General features: G+C 29.5%; 1 protein-coding gene across 2 annotated transcripts in view; it reads right to left on the bottom strand.

The window, feature by feature from the left end:
- The window catches only part of LOC106462038 (rho-associated protein kinase 2-like), a 109873-nt gene continuing 87658 nt past the window's right edge, over positions 1-22215 (bottom strand). For both annotated transcript variants that reach the window (XM_013921911.2, XM_013921910.2), the window contains 15 exons: positions 20487-20647; positions 18008-18192; positions 17405-17474; positions 16807-16889; positions 14581-14767; positions 13320-13413; positions 12501-12595; positions 11560-11688; positions 11176-11398; positions 10143-10290; positions 8238-8316; positions 7376-7453; positions 3317-3452; positions 1861-2068; positions 1-1068 (listed from right to left, as the gene is read on the bottom strand). In XM_013921911.2, coding sequence (XP_013777365.1) covers positions 981-1068; positions 1861-2068; positions 3317-3452; positions 7376-7453; positions 8238-8316; positions 10143-10290; positions 11176-11398; positions 11560-11688; positions 12501-12595; positions 13320-13413; positions 14581-14767; positions 16807-16889; positions 17405-17474; positions 18008-18192; positions 20487-20647 — 1964 coding nt within the window. In that variant the 3' untranslated portion in view covers positions 1-980. The remainder of the gene's footprint in view (positions 1069-1860; positions 2069-3316; positions 3453-7375; positions 7454-8237; positions 8317-10142; positions 10291-11175; positions 11399-11559; positions 11689-12500; positions 12596-13319; positions 13414-14580; positions 14768-16806; positions 16890-17404; positions 17475-18007; positions 18193-20486; positions 20648-22215) is intronic.

Below are 22215 nucleotides of genomic sequence, written 5' to 3' on the forward strand. Positions count from 1 at the left end.
GTTTGCAATGATGCAAACAGCTGTTTCTGTTTGAAAGATAAAAATAAATCTTAAGCTTGTCCCAAACCCGGGCAGACCCGTCTCACGCTTGGCAACAAACTATGTTTTTAAATATTTGAAAAGATGGTGGTTTCAAATTTGTGGACTAAGGGCAAAAATAACAAATTCTTCTAATTTTAAGATGTATGTGATATATTAACATCTAAGAATTTACTATTATGTACTTTTATTATCAGCCTCTTATCCGAGTTTTGAGGAACACCTGTACATGTTCTATAAGTACATAATGAACTTAGTAGATGTGCCTAAGAGTTGATAAGAATCTACAAACCTAACTCAATTAGTTTTGAAAGACAGGATAATCTTAGGTATTAATGTGCAGTTACTGAAAAAATACATCCTAAATAATCAAGTTCTGAGTGCCTAGTTACTATAGCAACATACCATACAACTTTGACAAAGCCTAATGCAGCAGGAACTGAAATATGCCAAGATAATGACATTATGTGAATCACTGTTTTATCTTCTGAACATTTACTTATTTTAAGGCAGTCTTAAATACCTCATAAAATAATCTCTTAAAACATATGAAACTGTTATTAATGCATTACTGTACAAGACTGTTATAATAGCAATGAATAGTTATTTAAAGTCACTTAAAACCTCAGAATTATGTGCCAGCAGCAACTGTCATTACATTACTGAAGTATGGCATCAAATAATACTCTTTTTGCATAGCAATTAAAATAAAACAGAAAATTGTACCCGACTGTTCTTAAAATATAAACAATTAATGCTATCTTCAACATAATGATCTAGCAACCTGGCTGATCAGTAAGATTCTTCTTAAAGATTCAATCTGCCAAACAACTATGGCACACTTCACCTAGTAATCTGGCTGATCACAGTATGTTTTGTTTTACATAAAATGCACAAGAAAGACACTATGAAGTGTTTTCATTCTTAAGTTTGTATTAATTTCACTTTCTCATTGATGCTGAATATCCAAAAGGAGGTAAGGTAGAGGACTTCTGGGGTTGGTATTTGTTTGTCGACCTCATTGATGACCTTAAAAAAAAAGTTAGAAATAAAAAACTTAAAAATTGAAAATACAGTATTTAAAAACTATGTTCATCTTGTATAAAATAATGATTCCACATCATTAATGTTAAAAGAACTGTCAATAGCAAGTAATGAAGTTTTAGGTATTTTGTAGAATGTTTACAAGGAACATAAAGGAATTTTCAGTTGATATTTAGTACTTTATACTTATTACTAGCACATTTCCAAATTTTTTTAAATGACATACAGGAAATTGAATTCTGCTGGAACAATGGTACTGTAATGTTTTCTACCTGAAATTCAGGCTGAAAGATTTATCAGTATTTAAAAATAAAAAGCATTTATAGGTACATTTCAAACAGCTACAGCTTAGAATCTGTATGTTTGTTTCAGAAATTTGTGTAAGGGCTATCGGTACCAGCTGTCTCCAATTTTGAACTGATAGATTAAAGGGAAAGTTGTTAGTCAACATCACCCACTACCAACTGTTGGACTATTCTAATTAAGTAGTGAGATTTATAATCACTTATAATGCACCTATGACCCCAAAGTGGAGAATGCAATTCTGTGGTATAAGGATACAAATCATGAACCCTCAGATTCAGAGCAAGGCAAACTAACCATTAGACCATACCTAGCTCAACAATGTAGAAAGCAACTACAATAGAATAATATTAAATCAAAAGTGAAATAATTCAAGCATATTCCGATAATAAAATGCACACACAAGAAAGTAAGAGCAAAAGTCTGGAACTTTTAATAATAGCTCTTGAATTAAGTTATATGAAGTTTTCTAACCTTGGAGATGCTCGAGTTTCCTGGTTGGCTGCATATCCACACTTTTCTATCTTTTTACGTAAACGAGAAACCCACAGCTGTTGTTCCAACACAGTGCTTGCTAACAATAACATTTCTTTAGCTGAATTCGGATCATAGTTTACCTTACATGGTGCTATAACTTCTTCCTTTTTGTCCAGGTGATCTTTATGAACTTTTACTCGACACCCTACAAAAATAAAAGTTATTAGAACTCTGGGCTAAGAGTTCCATATCTCTTTTTCCTTTCAACTTTGTCTTTATACTTATCTGAATAAACTCATGCCATTTTAAATATACTTTAAGATTAAATAAAAGAATTTTGGCAAGACAACATAAATGAAACAAACTGAAAATTTAAATAAACTTTTGATCTTTTTTCTGGAAAAAGTGAGCAAAACAGAAATAACATGTCATTAAGTAACTAAATTACATGTGGTCGTCAATCTGTGATTTTGTGTGGATTTTTGATATTTTATAATAAATTTTCCTTCTTTGTCTCTCATTTTTTCTGAAGAAGATCAAATACTCTTCTTTTACTATTTTTTATTTTTGTTTTTCTGTGTCCACTATAGAATTTATTTATCTAATGTGTCCATTTTAACTTAGTTTGATGTCTATCTAACTTGAAATTTTTCTTATATCTACAATCTATTGATAAACTACATTTCTAAACTACATGCATACTTTGTATTGTAAGTACTGTTTCTTTCATAACTGTTGGAAATTTTTGTTAGAATGATTAACAATTAGTGTTTATAATTTTTCATTAACCTTTTATTTTAGTCTTTATTCCACTAATTAATATTATGTACACTATGTATAAGCCCAGTTATTTACAGAGCACTCTGATACAACATGAACTTGCTTTAGAAAAACATTTCCAATAAAATGAGGCTTAATTTTTGAACCTGAATGGCACCTTTAGCAACACATGAGCAAAGTGATCAGGTCAGAAACTTCTTGGGTTGAAGTATGGCAATTCCTTTGAACTATTAATCAGAGGGAGGGCTGCTAGTCAGTAGAACCTACTGCCACAAGGGCTTTGTCAGGCTTTTAAATGAACAACAGGATTAGTATCACCTTTATAACAAACCCAAAGCTGGAAGTACAAAGTGTGTTCAGCTGTGTCATGGCTCAAATTTTAGACATTTCTGTAAGAAACCCAGCACACTAACCACTATACAATGCTCACCCCAAAGTACACTTTAGATGCTATCTGTTTCTAGGTAGGAATGATAAGTTTAACATAACACCAACAGTTTAATAAATAATAAAGAAAAGGGTTATTTATGTAAAAGTCTGGATTTATAGCAGTTTCAATAGTGAAAACAGTCTCATTAAGTAACACTTAATAAAAAAAAATTATGAAGCTGTATTTGTATTTTTAGCGGCTAATTATAACTTACACTAGCGTAAAAAGAGGCTTGATACTTACGTCTACACTCTAGTGCAGGTGGGGGTTTGAACATATGCCACAATGGCCGTGGGCACACTTCACATGTTGTTGGCATATGGAAGCTGATAGACACAAACTCATGGCCTTTGTGGTCGAATGTTCCTGGCTGCATTAGCTAGAAAACATTAGATATTAAAACAATCAAGTATTTAAAGTTGTGGTCACATACTGAATAGTAGTCAAGATTTAAAATGAACAGTAGTAACATAAAAAGTGATCTAATTTTTAACACTGGATAGGAAGACAAACCTTAGAATAATGACTAAGTTTTACAATATTAACTAAGTAGCAGGTAAGTATTAAACTATGATAAGGCATTATAGCAAGAGGTCAAGTATTAGATTAGTACAGAAATATTAGAAAAAATGTTATGTTTTAACTCTTTCCATACAGGCTCGTCGATTTGACCGACCTTGTAATCACAATGCAACCATACTATAACTTTTGATATGTTTCATGTATCTTCATGAAATTTTTCAAGCTTTCAGTAAATATTACAAATCTTTTGTACATAAAAAATCAAATATTTGAATTAAGTATTTTTACTAATGAATTGTCCATGAATACACAAAGTCAGAGTGCTGATTGCCCTGAGTGTTTTTTGAAGTTAAGCATAAAGCTACACAATGGGCTATCTGTGCTCTGCCCAACACAGGTATTAAAACCCAGTTTCTAGCATTGTAAGTCCACAGACATGCCACTGGGAGGAAACTGCTGTGAATGCAAAGTGATTTTTATATTAATATTAAAATACTTTTCTTCATCTACAAAATTTCAAATTTTATTTGCATAACCTCTAAAAACCTCCTAAATAGATATGAAACGTTTTTTTCAATAAAATTTTATATTTCATTTATTATTTCCTCTACCCTAATTCTATATGGACTCGATCAATTTGACCAACTTTGAAACCACATTAAAAAATTTTAAATAAATCAAATCAACCTTTTTCTTTCTAGAATGACTGTAGATTGTAAAACGAAACTATAAATGTTTATCCTCAATAACTTAAGCCTTAACAGTATACATCTGTTTAAACTTAATTTTATTGCCCTTAGAACCAAGTTTACTACAATCCCACATACAAGTTGTAAATTACTAAGCGAGCATATAGCTTATGTTACCATATTGAATGATGGTAGAAACGAGCTGCACATAAGCACACCTCGTGATGAATTTTTATTATTATTATTTTCTTTATCTTACCTAATCTAACCTAGTAGGTTTCAAATTCTTACATTTAAATTACTTTTATAATTATAAATAAAGAATATACATGAAAAACAAGGAATATAGTATTTACCATTGGACTCAGTTTTTTGCTGTTGGTACTAGTGCACTAAATAATTCTTATTTACTTAAATAATGCACCTAAGAATACGGAACAATGACATACACAAAGCAAACAATGTCCTATAACTATCATGATATAACTGGCTTTCTAACTATGACATAAGAGCCTTAATTCCCAAAGCTTTAACACACATTTTAAGTGAAAAATATATATTTACTCAGATCATCAACATGCATTCAGATTGAGGATTTAGAAGTTCCAAAATAGGGATATCCCTTGTATTTAATGACATTGGTAAGCAAAGGAATATGCATCAAATTGGGACACCAGGGCAATCCAGAAAGATATCTGCAACAAATCATATCCCAGAAAAGCTCAGTGTGTTGTAACAGATGAAAATCAACAAACACAGAGATCAGTGGTAAAAGTCATCCAGTCTTGGGCAACAGCATGCAATACAATCAAGAAGGATCTTTATCTGGAGAAACAACACAAGTCAAATGTAAAGAAGCTGCTTCCATGACATATCTGTTCAACTGGGGCATACCTCAAGCAACTGGAAAATGAAGTGGGTATTTATTCTATTCCATATGAAGACATACTGGTCAAGTTGCTGGATGCAACTGGACTGTTTAAAAGGGTGCTGGGAAACAGTCATCCTCATACTTTAGATAGATTATGGAAACCAGTGTGGGAGTGGTGTGCTTTGGACATGACAGCCTTAATGGTGTCTTTTTTTTCAAGGGAAACTACACTGCAAAAGCTGTATGCAAAATAATGATCATCAGACAGAGAATGAGCAGACACTGTAAAACGTATAGTAACAAGATGATGAAGATCCAAAAATCATATCAATATAGCTGTTAATACATAGAATTATTTTTGTGCAGTTTGTCCAAATCATCAACCTTGTCTACACCTGTTGATTATATTCAGCATAAACTCAGACTAATAAATTCATATTTGCTATGTCTATTTTTGTCATGATAAATAGAGGGATCAAGAACAGTTTATTTGAATAAATGTTTATCATGCTACCTGCTTAAAACTTTTAGAAACATGTATTTTTTCTGGGCATATCACAAGGTTTCATTTGAGTTACATTCAAATTTTAATTAAACAACTTTCTTTTCAACGTATATCAATAATATAGCATAAAAATGTAGCTACTAATCCATATTTTAATAGTATACAAGTTCTTACTTTTATAAGGCAATATTTAAAAAAAAACTAGAATTTTTCCTAGCGTGAGAATTGTGACATTTGCTCTCTGGTATCCCCCTTTCTCTAATTTATTTACCACCTCTCCAAGAATTATGAAGTTTAATGTAAATTACTCATTATAATATCATCATCACTCAGGTAAAGCATAATTTTCATAGGCTTCAATCTTATTTGCCATGTCCACCTGTCACATCCTCTCTTTCAGAAATTGCAAACAGTTCTCTCCAACGTTTAATACTATATTTTTATTATTATAACCAATAGAAAGCCAAGGTTTCATATATTAAATGATGTATTATATTACGTTGTTTTCGTTTTCAATTCAAGCTTGATTCCAATGAAAGCATATCAACAAGCTTAAATAAAGTTTTAATGGCTCTTGTTGCATAGTTAGAAAGCAAGAAAAATTGTGATAGTTCAGGACATTTTCTGATTTTTGCATGTTATAATTCTGTGTTCTTTGGTGTATTATTTAATCAAGTAAAATATTATTTAGCACAGTACTACCATTAGTAAAAATAAGTAGTGTTAAGTGTCATCAACAGTCCTCAGCAAGAAAAAAAAACACCCAGGGAAGTACTTTATTTCTTGTTTTTCATGTGTATTCTATATTTATTATTATAAAAGTAACTAAAATGTTAAAATAGGAAACTTATGTCAGTTAAGGTTAGGTGAAATAAATAATAATAATATAATAAAATTTCTTCAGAAGGTACACTCCTGATCAGATCGTGTGTAATGAAATTTGATAGCATAATGTGAGATGCATGTTTACCAAGTGATTTACAACTTATATGGTGTGAATACTAGTTAGATACAGTTTAAAGGGCAATAACACAATAACATTTAAGTATAACTAGATGTACACTGTTTTGCATTTAAATCTATTTTGGATAAACAAATGTAGTTTCATATTACAACTTGAAGTCATTATAGAAAAAAAAAATGGTTATTTAAAAAAATTTATATATATATTTTTTTATGTTTACAAGGTCAGTCAAATTGACCAATGTTGTATAAAGTTGGGTAGAGAATATAACATATAAAACAAGGTTTTACTGGAAAAAAACTTTTGAAATTTATTTAGAAGGTTTTAGAGATAACGGAAAAAAATTTGAGATTTTTTAGATTAAGAAAAATATTTTTAATTTTAACATGAAAATCACTATGCACTCAGACTAGTATAAAGAAATGCTATATATATTCATGGACAAATCTTTAGTAAAAATATTAAATTTTTTGTGTACGAAAGACTTGTAATGTTTACTAAAAGTCTGTCAAATTTTATGAAGATATACAGAGTGTATTGAAAGTTATAGTATGGAAATTATAAAGAGTAACAAATGGTTATGAGGTCAGTCGATTCAATCGACCTTGTAGGGAGAGTTAATATTGTTAGCTTCCTTATAATGATGGTATATAGTTTCTATAAATTAATTCACCATGACTGACAACAATGGTTAGTTATATGTAAAGAGTACTATTTAATTGTATAAATAATCGAAAAATAACAAACTTACATCTTTGGGTAATTGAACTTCTGGAAGAAGGCTGGTGTCTCCTTGCTTTCTGCTTTCTCCTTCCCCAGCATATAACAACTGTAACAAAAGATTGTTTGTTTTAAGTGTCTGTAAAATTATTAATATTTAGTTAAGACAACTGTTACAAAAATAAACCAACTGTACCAAAAGAAAAATATGAACACAGAAACAAAGTATATTGCAACATGCTTTAATTGAATGTGAAAGTTTTTCTATTAAAACAATTTTAAGATCTCATATAAGGCCAATAATAAATGCAATCTTATTTCAAAAGAACTCAAACTACAGTTAAGTAAAATTACCTTTGCTGTGAAATTAAAAAACAAACAACCAATAATTTAAAAACAAATATTGTTTGACTAGTTCATTCACTGTAATAAAGGGAATTATTTAACTTACATAACAATTGTAGAGAAGAAAAATCATGTAATTAGTTCAGATAATAACTGTAACATATATTATTAAACAATTTGTCCAGTAACTTTACAAAACAAGTTGTATTTAAAACATAACCCTAATCAAAAGCATTCTATGACTGGAGCCCAAAGAGAAATAAAATGAGTGAATTATTGTTTTAATATGTACAATTTAAAAGTAGTAGAAAATATTGCACAATAACTTCAAAATGACACACTGTTTTATACTAAAAAAAACAGCAAAAGAGAACTTCTGAAGACAAAAAAATCCAGCAAAATTTGGTTCCCACTTTAAAATTCTAAAATAACAAAAACACAACATTTAAATCCATAAATGCAAGCCTACTGAAGATTGAACAATTACTAACTTTTTAAAGATAAATTCTAAATGTAAACGACAAAAATCTTGGAAGCTGCAAACATACCTGAAATATACGAGGAATATCTTTGGCATCAGCACGTATTACATCACCTTGAGTAACAGAACGTACGTGAAACAGTTTACTGAAAACAGATAATCAAATATTGAATTAAACAGGAAAGTTTAATTAAAAGAACACAATAAACATTTGTTGAATATAATTACAAGATTAAGTTTAGATAACAAATCAAACTTAAATTACGTATCAATCATTAACCCTTTTGCATCATTCTCCTGTAATTTTCAGGAGTCCAACTGGGGAATCACACGTGTGCAACAATACATATGGTAACTCTGAGATTTCTTAACATATCCTCACAAAAACTGGTAATATTTTGTTAAAGCTTATAAGTATCTTGTACACAAAGAATGACATTATTTTAATTAAGTCTTTCTACTAAAAATATGTTATCTATTTATGGTAGTTATTTACACTCACTCTGAACATGCCATCGAGTGCAAGGTGATTTTCATCTTAAGTATAAAAATATTTTTCTTCATCTTACAGTTTCGAGTTGTACTTGTATAACCTCTAGAACCTTTTAAATTAATATCAAAAGTTTTTTTAAGGTACATGTCTATATTTTATTTTTCATTTTCTCTACTATATCACTAACTGTAGATATTAAATGTATAAAATTAAGAAATAGAAAAAATATATACATACCTTTTAATTTTTGGTCGATTACCTTAAAAGATCTTCTTTTGGTGAAATTTGTAATTTCAGGTCTATTTATGTATACTTAAGTCTTTATGTTTTATTTTCCTTTCCTGTCCTTTGCCATTTATTATTCATCTCAACACAAATCAACAAGGATCTTGGGGCATATTACAGTATCTTTGGGAGAGATCTGCAAGCTTTCGGCAAAATTATCTTACACTCGTGCAAGATCATAAGCCTTGTGAACTGGGGTAATTTTTGAGATGAAATTAAAAAATGTTTAAACCTTTCAATTATGCATTTTAAAATACAAATAATACATAATTAACTAAGATACAAAAGTAAAACCTGAACACAATTTAACTTGTCTCTCTAACTATAACATATTTAGGTAAGAAACAACCGTAAGTACTATCGTGAACAAAGCAGCCAAAAATATTACCAGCAGTTACATCTACTCGATGATAATAACTGTGCACCAATTTCAAAATAATTATTTTTGGATTATAGTGTAAAATAAGTTCTTTTTAATAACTAAGTATCAAGTAACCACATGTAACTTGTAAAGCTCAAGAAATAGTATAGAATGTGGGAATAGCATCTGTCAGGGTTGGAAAAACGTGTCTCTAGTTTCAACAGAACTCAGCCATGCATACGGAGCATGTGTATCAATAGGGCAAGTAAATGTACTTAATGTCTAGATATACATCTTCCAGACTGTGGTTATCTTATTCAAGATAGAGAGTGTGAAAGTTGAAATTTTTCATAGGTTGTGGGTCACATGACAATAAAACTGAAGTTTAAGTATTTTTTTAAAGGTTTCTTTTGAAACAAAGGAATTAAAACTTAGATAACATAAAACTTTGAATTATAACATACATTGATAGTAAAGTTGTTTGATTAAATTTTGAATGTAGCTCAATGAATTGCATAGAAAGGGATTTAAAGGGGTATCCTTGCAAAAGTGTTAATATAAAAGATAAATTTGTTTTATGAATGAACATCAAATAAAAAAATGGATAAAATAAAAAATTAGCCTATGAATCAATCATTAATGCAAGAGGAAAATAAATTTATTTTTTGAATCAGCAATGTAAAGTGAAAACTTAAACTACTACTGTTAAAAGAAACTAAATTTATTCAATTATTTAACAATGGTGCATTAACACAAAGAGTAAAGAACAGTTACACAACGTATGTCTATAAAGGAACTAATGTAAAACTTTATAATAAACCTACAATACAAACCTAAGATCTAATACAACAGTTGGGTCAGAATTAGCTTTGTCTGCCTCACTGTTGTAGAAGAGAATTTTCCGACTACTAACAACAACAAACTGTTTCTTCCATCCATGCCTACGGATGTTCTGTTTACTTGGTATTGACAACCAGCCTTCTAGAATAGAAATACACCAACTTGTAAAGCACATAAGGTTAAAAATTAATTGAAAATAAAACATTTTATGTAAGGTTAGATCCTAATCACAAATGCACATATTACCCAAATATTAAACTATGAAAAGGAAATATATTTTCATTTAGACACTTTGATAAGAATATACAGTCTGTTTCAATAAACCAGCTTTGAATAATGGATCTTGGAACCAGAAAGAGAAGCTTGATAAATAGTAACAAGGAGAAATGTGGTGCAACAGATAATTATGCTTGTATGAAAAGATTAAACTTTTACTAACAACTATTGAATCAAATTCTACAGAGGCACATCTATCTGTGAAAGTTGGAATCTCTTTGAAATTAAGATTGGGCAGAATTTTAACACACGGGTCTGTTTATCGGGTAGATTCTTTACCAAACAATCTATGAAAATTTCTATAAAATATAAGGTAAATATATAGGAGGGATATCTTTGGCATCAGCTAACAACTATTACTGTAAAAAGAAACTAAATTTATTCAATTATTCAACAACAAATGATTATTTAACTTACGTAACTGTACAGAAGATAAATCACGTATCAGTTCCGATAATAATTGTAACTAATGCTATTGAACAATTTGTGCACTGACTTAATAATACAACTTGCATTTCAAACATAATAGAAGTACAATCAGCATCAAATAAAAAAATGTATAAAGAAAAATATTAGCTTATGAATCAATCATTAATGTAAGAGGAAAATAAACTTATTTTACAAAACAGTAATATAAAGTGAAAAATTAAAATGTTTAAGAAACAACTAACAAAAACAAACCGCTTGATATTTAATATCCATTATAAGCCAATAAATTACAAATAATAAATAAATTAATTTGTCACTTACCAGTAATTCCATCATCTGTCTCATTATCGGGACCACTGTTAATACTTGCTGTTTCACTACAAAACAATGACAGTTTCTGTTGAAGTTGTTCTATTTCTGAATCCTTAGAGTCTAATTCCATCTGAAGCTTGTTCTTAATCTGAGTTTCTTCTACAAGGGTTGTTTGAATTTCTGCCAATTCCTTTTGGAATCTGGTCACCATCTGGTTGTATTTATCTCTTTCCTAAGGCACACAGCCAAAACAAAATGTTTAGCACCTACGTTTCAATCATTCCAATGTTTTTTATGTAGTATTAACAAAATTAAGTTATGAAAGAATATGAAAAAAATAATATTTCTTTTTATCTCATGAATATTTGTAATGTTCTGCCACAAAGCTCTTACAAGTGTTAGTTCTTGTTGAAGTTTCCGACATTCTTTCTCTTTGCGACGAAGATCTGCTGCGTTAGCCTTGTTCTTCATTTTACCTGAGAAGTCTTTTCTATTCACTATCTCAGCTAGCTTGTTGACAGCCTGAAACAGAAGTGAAAAAACAAAAAATGTTCTCAGATACCTTATTCTTTGAATTTAGATTTTTTTGTAAAAGAGAAATACATAGTGAAAAAGTTCCAAAATCTCATTTTACCAAGTGATTACAAAAAAAGATATACTGATTGAAGCCTGAAGCAAAATAAACTACTATATTCACTAAAAAGCTGAAAATATTAAGTGTTCAACTCAATTATATCATTATCAATTTACTAGCAAGTAAGTAAAAAACAAAACTAAATGAATGCTTATGGTAGTGAAGTCAAACAAGTTGAACTGTGTTGTCTGAAACTAATCAACCTAACTTGAATGAATAAAGGCAAATTTTATTGCACAGAAATGGGCAAGTATGGAAAATAAACTGTCATTCATATTTTTATTTCAGTTAAAAAAAAACAAAAATTGCAAATGTTTAATAAATTTTTTGTTTGTATTACAAACATGACAATCCTTCATTGAAATAAAAGTACTGATAAAGTTGCTATAACACTTAATAGAGTGGAATATTGACTGAGAATAAAGCACTTGATTTAGGCACACAACTAAAATGACACCAAAGTTTGTGATTGTTTTGTATTATTAATCTAAACAATATCTATATAAGTAACTCTCATTTCACAGTATCATTTCTAAAATGTATTAAACCTTGTAAAGGTTGGGTGGTATCTTTTATTAAACAGCTTATACATTTTGAGGAGACATCAATTTTGATTTTATGTTAAAGAATGCCCTGATGGATTTCATCAGACAAGTTATTTCTAATATACTTTTAATAGATGTATGACTAGAGGACAAACCTGTTGTTTCAGCATCTTCTCTGTATTAAGCTGTTTCTGAAGTTGATCAAGCTTGCCATCTGTACCTTGAGATTGGTTAAGTGTGTTTTTCAACTCTGCAAAGTATGTAAATTTTCCTTTAATGATGTACTATTATAACACAAAGCTTATTGTATGCAAAATACAAATTGCCAATAGCAGGTGAAATGCCTCAAAGTTGTTTTTTACAAATGTAAATAATAATAATAAGATATATGAAGCCTATGAATAATGAGCTAAAAGGAACAAATTACTGTTCTTGCATTTAAATGAAAAATAAAAGGATTGATTATTATAAGTTCACCAATCATGTCAAAGAACAACCAGTCACATTTCTAAACCTACACATTTTTCTGAATATTTTGATTTGTTTATGTTTTTTTTTCAACTGTTACTGATTAAAACTATTAAATTTGACCATATTATAGACATAATTTTATATCAGGAAAAAAAGAGACATTATTAAAAGTATTTTGAACACATCAAACATTTAACTGTATCTTTATTGCATAATATTATTCATGTTTTTTTTTAAAACATGTACTCTTTATTAAAATATCTAGTTCTGCTTCACCACATACTTACCTTCAAATGTACTCTTCATTTGATATATCTAATTCTGCTTCACCACATACTTACCTTCAAATGTACTCTTCAATTGATATATCTAGTCCTGCTTAACCACATACTTACCTTCAAATGTACTCTTCAATTGATATATCTAGTCCTGCTTAACCACATACTTACCTTCAAATGTACTCTTCATTTGATATATCTAGTTCTGCTTAACCACATACTTACCTTCAAATGTACTCTTCAATTTGTCATTAAGTTCATCTTTTTCTTTTGAGATTTGTTCCAGATTTTTTTTAATGTCAGCCTCTTTGTCTTTTATCTAGTACAAAATCAACATCATCAAAGCATTACTCAATCCTCCTTTTATTAAAGCATTGCTTTAACACATTACACAAAGCATTCCTTTACATCTTTTTAGGAAGAACTGCTTTAAATCTTCTAATTAATATGACTTCAAAACATCAAACTGTTATTTTAAAGCCTCTAGGAAAAAGTACATTAAACATCTAATTAAACAATACATTAAAGGATCAAACCAAACATTACTTTTTTAAATACTTTGAACAGTAATATCAGACATCCTCAAACTAAGTATTAATCTGAAATTTCATGCAAAATATTAGTGTAAGTGTTCTAACACAGCATTACTTTTATATTCTCCACTATATATTACTTTAAGTCCTCTAAACAAGTAGCATTTTACTACTTCTGACTAAAAATTAATATCAATTTTCTAAGCAAGTAGTAATCTAAAAAGAAAAAACTTTTAAGTTTAGGCAGGATTCTTCATCATCGGGTATTATATTTTCACACCCAAAACTATATCAATATATTATCAAAATATAATTTATTTACTAGTTTATCTAACACTAACACATAAGAAGTTAATTATGAACACACAGAAGTACAGCAAGATGTTACCAAAGTATAATGTTTCTATTAGTTTATTTAACACTCACACATAAGAAGTTAATTATGAACACACAGAAGTACAGCAAGATGTTACCAAAGTATAATGTTTTTACTGGTTTACTTTACACCTACACATAAGAAGTTAATTATGAACACACAGAAGTACAGCAAGATGTTACCAAAGTATAATGTTTCTACTGGTATATTTTACACCCACACATAAGAAGTTAATTATGAACACACAGAACTATATCAAGATACAAAAAACAAAATATAAAGTATTTACTTGATTATCTTATACTCACATATAACCAACATCACTGTAAAACACTGTCCAATATCCATGCAAAGAATTATTTTAAGTTACCTAAGTTTACATTATTAGGTATATTGAATTATGAAAAATCCTTTCCTTCAGAAATTTTCATAGGATAAATGATTCTGCTTTTATCAGAATATAATATTTCTCAGTATCAAGTGATCTAGAATAATTATACAAACTTATAAAGAGAACATACTCTGCACTCAAACAATTTTGTCCATAATAAGAAAGTACTAAAAACTCAGCCCTTACAGATGAAATAACAACATCTTTGTTGGAAAGATCGATGCGATGTCTACTTATCAATTCTTTGATTTCTATGTCTTTCATCATCTTCTCCTTCTCTAAATCAGAGATAGTTTCCTCAGCAATTCTGCGAGCCAGTGCTTCAGATTCAGCCCGAGCATTGGCTAACTCCAACTGATGCAACAGGCCATCCCTGTAAGAATGGCAATAAGAAATGACCTTCTCACCATTTATCAAACTGCAATCTGAGCTACTTGCATTTAATAGGGAAACACTAGTAAATATTGGCAATCATTAAAGTCTTGCACATAATCAAAATTATGTTACCTAATTCATTGGAGTGTCTTGAATCAAAAATTAGAAACAAAGCCTTTTAGGTCTCATATCCAAGAACTTAATTTCAAAGCCCACTAGTTATCAACTGTGTCTAATGGACTCAGTGTTAATATCATGATAACAGGATCACAGTTTAAAGTTATAATAAAAGAAGAAACATATTTTATGAAAATTTGTACAATAATTTAAATAGATCATAATAACAAAAATAAGGAAATTAGTTACTAGAAACAATTGCGTCTTTTTTTTGTTCAACATTTGTTAATGGTAACTACAGATATGTCTACTTCTTGTATAAAGCTTTATTTATAAGGTTTTTTACAGAAATGTAGTTGAACCAAAATTCAGGTTTCATAATAGCATAATTAAAGATTTACATCTAGAAAAAAGAAGTAAGTTCTATTAGACAACAAACTTCTTGTTGTTTTGTCAAGTTTAGGAATTTCTATAACTTTTAACTATATCAAAATGCACAAAATAACATTTATAATTTTTTAAAATTGAAGTTAATGGTGATGTATTAATTCTACGAATACATTGCAAAATTTGAAATTGTGTATATTAACATATACTCTTATCACTGTAATTAGAAGAACAATGTGTGTCAGTCAGTTCATACGTAGAATTCCAATATTCCTACTGGCTAATTGTACAGTGATATCTCTACATTTATATGACTGGAAAAGTGAATGACGTTTAATGTGCATTGTTCTATACAAGTGCAAAACTATGGCATTTATAACATTAAATTTAGAGACAATTACTCCAGTAACATTAACAAACACATTAAGTTAATTCTTTACCTTTCTCTGGCTTATAAATAACCTAATACATAACATTTAAATGCATATTCCAACAGGAGCCTAAAACTCAACAATTAGGCCTAAAGTTTAAATACTTTTCCTACATGAATCACACGTTTAACCACTATATAATCTTTAGCAATTAGCTTTAATAGTCACTGCCACAACTTCACTCATTTTTGATGTTCTACAGCTAACACACTGCACACAAAAGAAAATAATTTAGACACATACACACAACAAGAAATTCACAAAATAAAACACATGATGACAGTTGATTTTTATATTTCTTGATATTATAATTCTAAAATCTTATTGTTTTAGAACTATTATTTGTTTCCAATTATTCCGGTATAGGTGCCTAAAAATCAACAATTAGACTTAAAGTTTAAATATGTTTCATATTCAAAGAATTAATTTGCCAGCTAGGGGGAGTAAAATATTATACATTTCCATTATTGGTGGTAGTGGACCAGACACTTTGCTAAAATTTTAGGGTAGAGTAAAAGAGTTGATACCATTATAGAATGAAAAATAAAAATAAGTGAATTACTGACAAATGAAGACAGTGGGTTTTTACACTTCTTGATACCAGAGTTTTAAAAATTCACTATGTTGGTTTATTGAGTGTTCGATCAAGAAAAAAATCTAAAGATCTTAGTCAAAGATGGAGATTATTCAGAAGGACAAGGTATTTATACAAAAAATGTTGTATAAAGAGATATATTTAATTTACAGTCATTCTAAGTTTTATACTTATTTACTTTAAATCTAAATAAAACTCCATATTCTGCTTAGTAGGTTTTTGTTCCATACATGTCCAACTACATAATACAACATCAACATTATTTACAGGACTTATCTATTTCAAATACATACCTTTCTCATATATGTAGTATTACATTTAATAATGCTGCCTATGTGAAAAAAATCTCAGGGATTTGGCTTATAAGGCAATGTACACACTTCATATTTGGGAGATCGAGTATTCAATCCCATCTAGCATGAGTTTATCCTCTAGTGTTTTCATTAATTTAGGAACTTATAACTTAGGTCCTGAAATATGTATTACACATTAATTTTTGTAGCCCACCTTTCTTCTTGAAGTTCTTGAACAACTCGTTCTTTTTCTTCTAATTCTTCTTTGTTTTCTTTTACCTGTGTTTTGTACAAAGTCTAGCAAAAAGAAAAAAAAATTAAGGGGTGGAAATGTAAAAATGGTAGGAAAATGCTGAGAAAAAGAGAAAATTAACAAAACCTATCTTAAAATAATGTATTTTTACCAGTTCTGTCAATAAACAAAAAATGTTTTAATTTTTTTATCATCGACAAAAATAAATAGCTATTCAAGTGCAATGTTTCTGTGTACACTGAAACTGAATCAGTTACTAGGAAAAAAAAATATTTGAAACTAAAATGGATACATAAACAATATATCATATATGATTTTCAAAGCAAGTAATAGGATTTTATTACTTCCAGCTAAAGTGCTCACTTGTTCCATGAAGCAAAATGAATAACTCAGTATAATCAATTACCTATGAGCTTGATTAATGTCATGTAAAATAACTGATTCATCAAAATTTTGAAAGATAAAAGGATATATGTAAGATGCAAGGACTATAAATATAATCTATTTTTTAATCTTTACAAAATAAATCAAAGTAATTCTAGAAAATAGTGATACTTACTGAGAAGTACTGTTCAGCCTCTAGTTGGTCTTGTAGATCCTTCATATGGAATTCATTAGAACTCTTGGAACTGGATTAATAACAACATCCTTTTAAATAATATTCATAAACAAACCAACTGGAACACTGCTTAGTATGGAATGGCAGCATTATATTACTTCCTAACAAATATAGGGTCAGAATTATAACAATTTTACTTCTAGTACTAAGCATCAGAACTAGAATGCTTTTATTCCTAGCACTCTATGTCAAAATTATAACACATTTTACTTTCAGGTAGATGATTTAAAAAATTATAACATCCATCTGGCAGTGTAAAGTCAAAAACAACTTAAATATCCAAGCATTAAGTGCTAAATGTTCACGTTTTTTACACCTTATCAAAGAGAAGTTACAGTATTGACATTACAGTAGTAATTGTCCAAATTATAATTCTTTTTGCATCCTAACAGAAAGTTTTAAAATTATATTACACGATTTTTCATAGCTCACCAAAAAGCCTTTGACCAAGAGTGTTTTACAAACCAATTAAAAAAAAAGAATTGTAAGAAATAATGTCTCTATTTTTTAATAATTTCCTTTACATATAACATTCAGACTTACATTTTAGTTTCTTTCAGTTCTTCCTGCAAATTTTTCACATATTCCCTCAGTTCTAGAACTTCTTTGGTCTGTTGTCTTTCCCGATTCCTGGTTAGGTTTAAGTCAGTCAGTTGAGCTGACATCTCTGCCTGCAATCCATTGCGTTTTTGTACCTCATCTTCCAACTGAATTGTTAGAGCTTTAACCTGAAGTGCCAAGAAAAAAATGTAAAACCTGAAATATTATGTAATACTCTTAATGTTGTGATAAAAAATAATGTGGTTTCATTTAAATAAGCAGATATACAATTAACTACAAAGTTAATATTAATGTACATCCCCAAAAATCACTATATGCTATTAATGCTTACTGGAGTAAAACCTCCATTTCCTTAAATAAACTTCATATAATGTAAAGCTGGTTCTTCATTATCACAATTATCTACAGTAGTCCCTCTTAGATACGACCAACCTATCTGCCATGATAAAAAAAAGTTGTATCTGACAGGAAACCAATATTCAATGGATCAATAACCAGATAATGAACAATCGAGTTCAAGCCGTGCCAGTCGCTATTACCAAGGTTTGAGCATAATGATTTACATACTGTATAGGTTATCAAATGATGTAGCAAATTGGTATAATAATAGTTATGATGGATAACAGTTCAGTAAAAATAACTTAAAATTGTTTTGTTTTTGTTTTATGTGAAAAAAATTATTCATTGATCACATTTATTTCATAAATCATCACATCTCTATTTCATCAAACATGCATATATCACATTTTTTATTACATACATGTAAAATATAACAAACTGACACCGAATCTATTTCATAAAAAATCGTCCATCTTTGTTTGTTTTGCACATTTAACAGGGTCATTTTGAATGTTCATGAATCTGGCAGACATGATATAGAGAAGCATTTTGTTGTTTGTTTTTGGTGCACAAAAGTGAGGTGAGGTTTTATGTTTTTATTGAGGCATTGAAAGTCAGAATCTATCTTTGTACAAAAATGTAAGTAACTTATTAAATCAAAATTCATGGCAGGAATTTAGGTATAAAAATCATTCAATCCTCAGAGAAAATTTTGGGGCCAAAAAGATAACCCAGGGTGGTCAGAAATTTTTGTTTCTCTTCATCCTGCATGATGAAAAATTTGAAGCCAAATGAATTTTCATTGAGCCACTGGGCTTAAAGTGATTTATTCTTCAATATGTCTTATATTTATACAGCAAGCTGCAGATTAATTACTCACCAGGAGAGTTACTTACCTACATCATCTGACATCTTGAGAAAACACTCATTCTAACTACTGATTGGCTGGTGAGGGTTTTCCCAGCTTTTTTTATGGTCTCATTTTCATGGCCAATTGCACACTACTAGTCAAAACACTAGTGTCTCAACTGCTGTAATCAAGCACTAACTGCTGTTGAAATTATTATTTTATTTTTTTTACCACACTGAATAATCAAGGTAGAGATATTCATATTTTGAAGAATATTACATAAAATGTGAAAATTTCCCAGCTTTCATATTCATTTTCATTGTGTGGTGTGGCATCTAGTCACTCACCCATTGTGGACATCAACAAACTACAGTCGAATCATCATTGTTTCAGGTTATAGTACATACATGTACACGTAAAATCAAATAAATCAACACACAACAAACACAACGTATTTATATGTTTTTACTGAAATGCAGAAAAGTTGCTATAAAGAGGTTATTGTCTGACCTTCTGCCCAAATATCACGGTAGTATGTCACATCTGTCAGGAAGTCGCTCATGGGAGGTCAAATCATTCCGCATACAGAAAAAAAAGTCGTATCTAAAACTAAGTCGTTATTGGGAGGGGTCGTATACACCAGGGACTACTGTATACTATAGCATCTTAAATTTAGTCTTCAAAGACATTTCTTCAAAGCCCACATGAAAAACAACTGTGAAGTTATACTAAAATTGCACTCCACACCCTATCCCCATAAGCAGGGTATTATTTCTATGGAGCAGAGGAAGAAGTTCCCTCCCCCTAAACTTAACCCCTTTTACTCTATATGTTTTGCAAATTTAAAGGTTTTATTTCTAGATAACTTTGGTGTAAAAAGCTAAGTACCCTTAAAACTGCACCATTTTAGACCACTAGAATAGAGATGAGCTTTCAATACAAAAATGTCATGTGGCATATCAGTCCCCAAATAAAATCCTTTTCCTAGAAAAAATTAAAAAAGAAAACCTTGCACAAGTTTAGCTGCTAGAGGTGTAGTCTATACCTTATCCACAAGGGTAGTTATTAAAATTTTAGCTTATATATATTATATCTGAATAAGTAACTATTAAAATTGTAGTCTGATTAATATCAATGAAATAGCTCATACTATTCAATATCTTATCCAAAAGAGAACCTACTGTAGTTGTAGCTTGTATCTTCTGAGCAAAAGCAAGTCATTACAATTTATTCAATATTCAAAAGAGTATCCATTAAAACTGCAAACCATACCTTATCCACTTCCTGTCGGCACTCTCCCTCAACTTTTTGTAATTGCTGCTGTAAACTCCTGTAATCTACAGACAACATTGATATTTGCCGCTCCTTCTCCTGACTGATGGACTCTGCTTTTTGTCGAAGGTTCTTCTCTTCACTCAGCTTGGTTTTCAAAGCTGTTTCAATTAATTCCAGTTAGCAAGTTTGTTCTTCAAATGCTTTAGATACATTCCAAACTACTTCATGAGCTTTTGTGTCACTTTAAAATTAACATAGAGATTCTTACATTTTTGGAATAAATTGTGCTACATAACAAAAATTCCTTTGTAGAATGATTAAAAGTCATTTTGATTACTGTGTGGTATAGACAAATTGATGTATGACCAATCTGAGTAAAAAACAAAGTGGGGGAAATTTCTATATCATCTTAAAACTACATGAATATCATAGTTAAACATTTTAGTTATATTACAATCTTATGATTCCTTAGCTGGAATATTTTACATGCATATTATATACAATACTGTGCAAAATAGAACATTACAATTGTTGATACTATGATGAAATCTGTGTATTGAATGAAGATTTCAGTCATTGAAAAAGCTGAAAAACAAATGTACTGTTATCTAAATAAGTATTCTGGTATCCTCACGTTTTTAACCCTCAAAAAAGTATAAAAGATTCTGAATTAATCCCCTTATCAGCAATTCTCTTAGGCAGATATATATATATATAGAATACACTGTTCTATCAGTTAATGTCAGAAATATGCTTTTACAATTGTAATCTTTTTAGCCTCTTTTAGCATTATTCTTAAAAACATGTATAAATTAAATAGTTTAAAACTTTCATAATTATGAGTAGCCTACAAGTTTAAAGTTTATGTTGGGCTTAAACATTTATCCTTTGTTTGTAAATTGCAATAGTTCTTGAATTTGAAGCACTATGAGAAATACTGAAACTTCTTTTTTTTTTACATACATACTTCAAAGCATCTATGCTGAAGATTAAAGTTACATATAATTAAATTCTAAACTGTACAATTAAATTAACTTCTATAAAATAGAAAACTTCAGTTTTAAGCATCCAGGTCAACCAGCTGATGTTCTTTCTCCCTTGAAGGTGCTAACAGATATTTTCATACAAATTATAAACACTTCCACATAGATTTTGCACATGATTTCAATTTTAGATCTTTACTAAGTGACGATTTTGTCACTTGATGTGAGCTTATAAATGAAAGCAGTTATAATAAAGTTTTCAAGTAATGAGTTGAATTTTTCACTAAACAATTGTATGAAAATGTTACTAGAGACTAATAAGGATGTTACTATTTCTCATACACACTGTGAACTTTTACTAAGACTGTAACAATGAAGAATGTGACTACAGTCCTATTCTGATATCAGGCTAAATTAAATACTTTTCCTAGTGCCTTTTGATCAAGCAGACTATTTCTGTAGCTTGTATGTAATGCACATGACAGCAATCCCAGGTTATTTTTAACTACTTGTTTCTTTTAATGAAAAATCATATCAGTTTGCTACTAAATTTTTAACCTGTTAAATTTTACCAAGACAAAAAACATTTTGATACAGCAACTATGAGAAAATCAGTTATGTATATTTTTGGCTGTATATTTTTTATTAAGTCTTAATGTTTATAAAGCAATGTTTTTCTCATGTATTTTTTTTCTTTTTGCATGTTGCCTATCTATCATGCAAAGTAATATTCATTTTAAGAT

This window comes from Limulus polyphemus, unplaced genomic scaffold, assembly GCF_000517525.1.
Source record: "Limulus polyphemus unplaced genomic scaffold, Limulus_polyphemus-2.1.2 Scaffold1079, whole genome shotgun sequence".
NCBI lineage: Eukaryota > Metazoa > Arthropoda > Merostomata > Xiphosura > Limulidae > Limulus > Limulus polyphemus.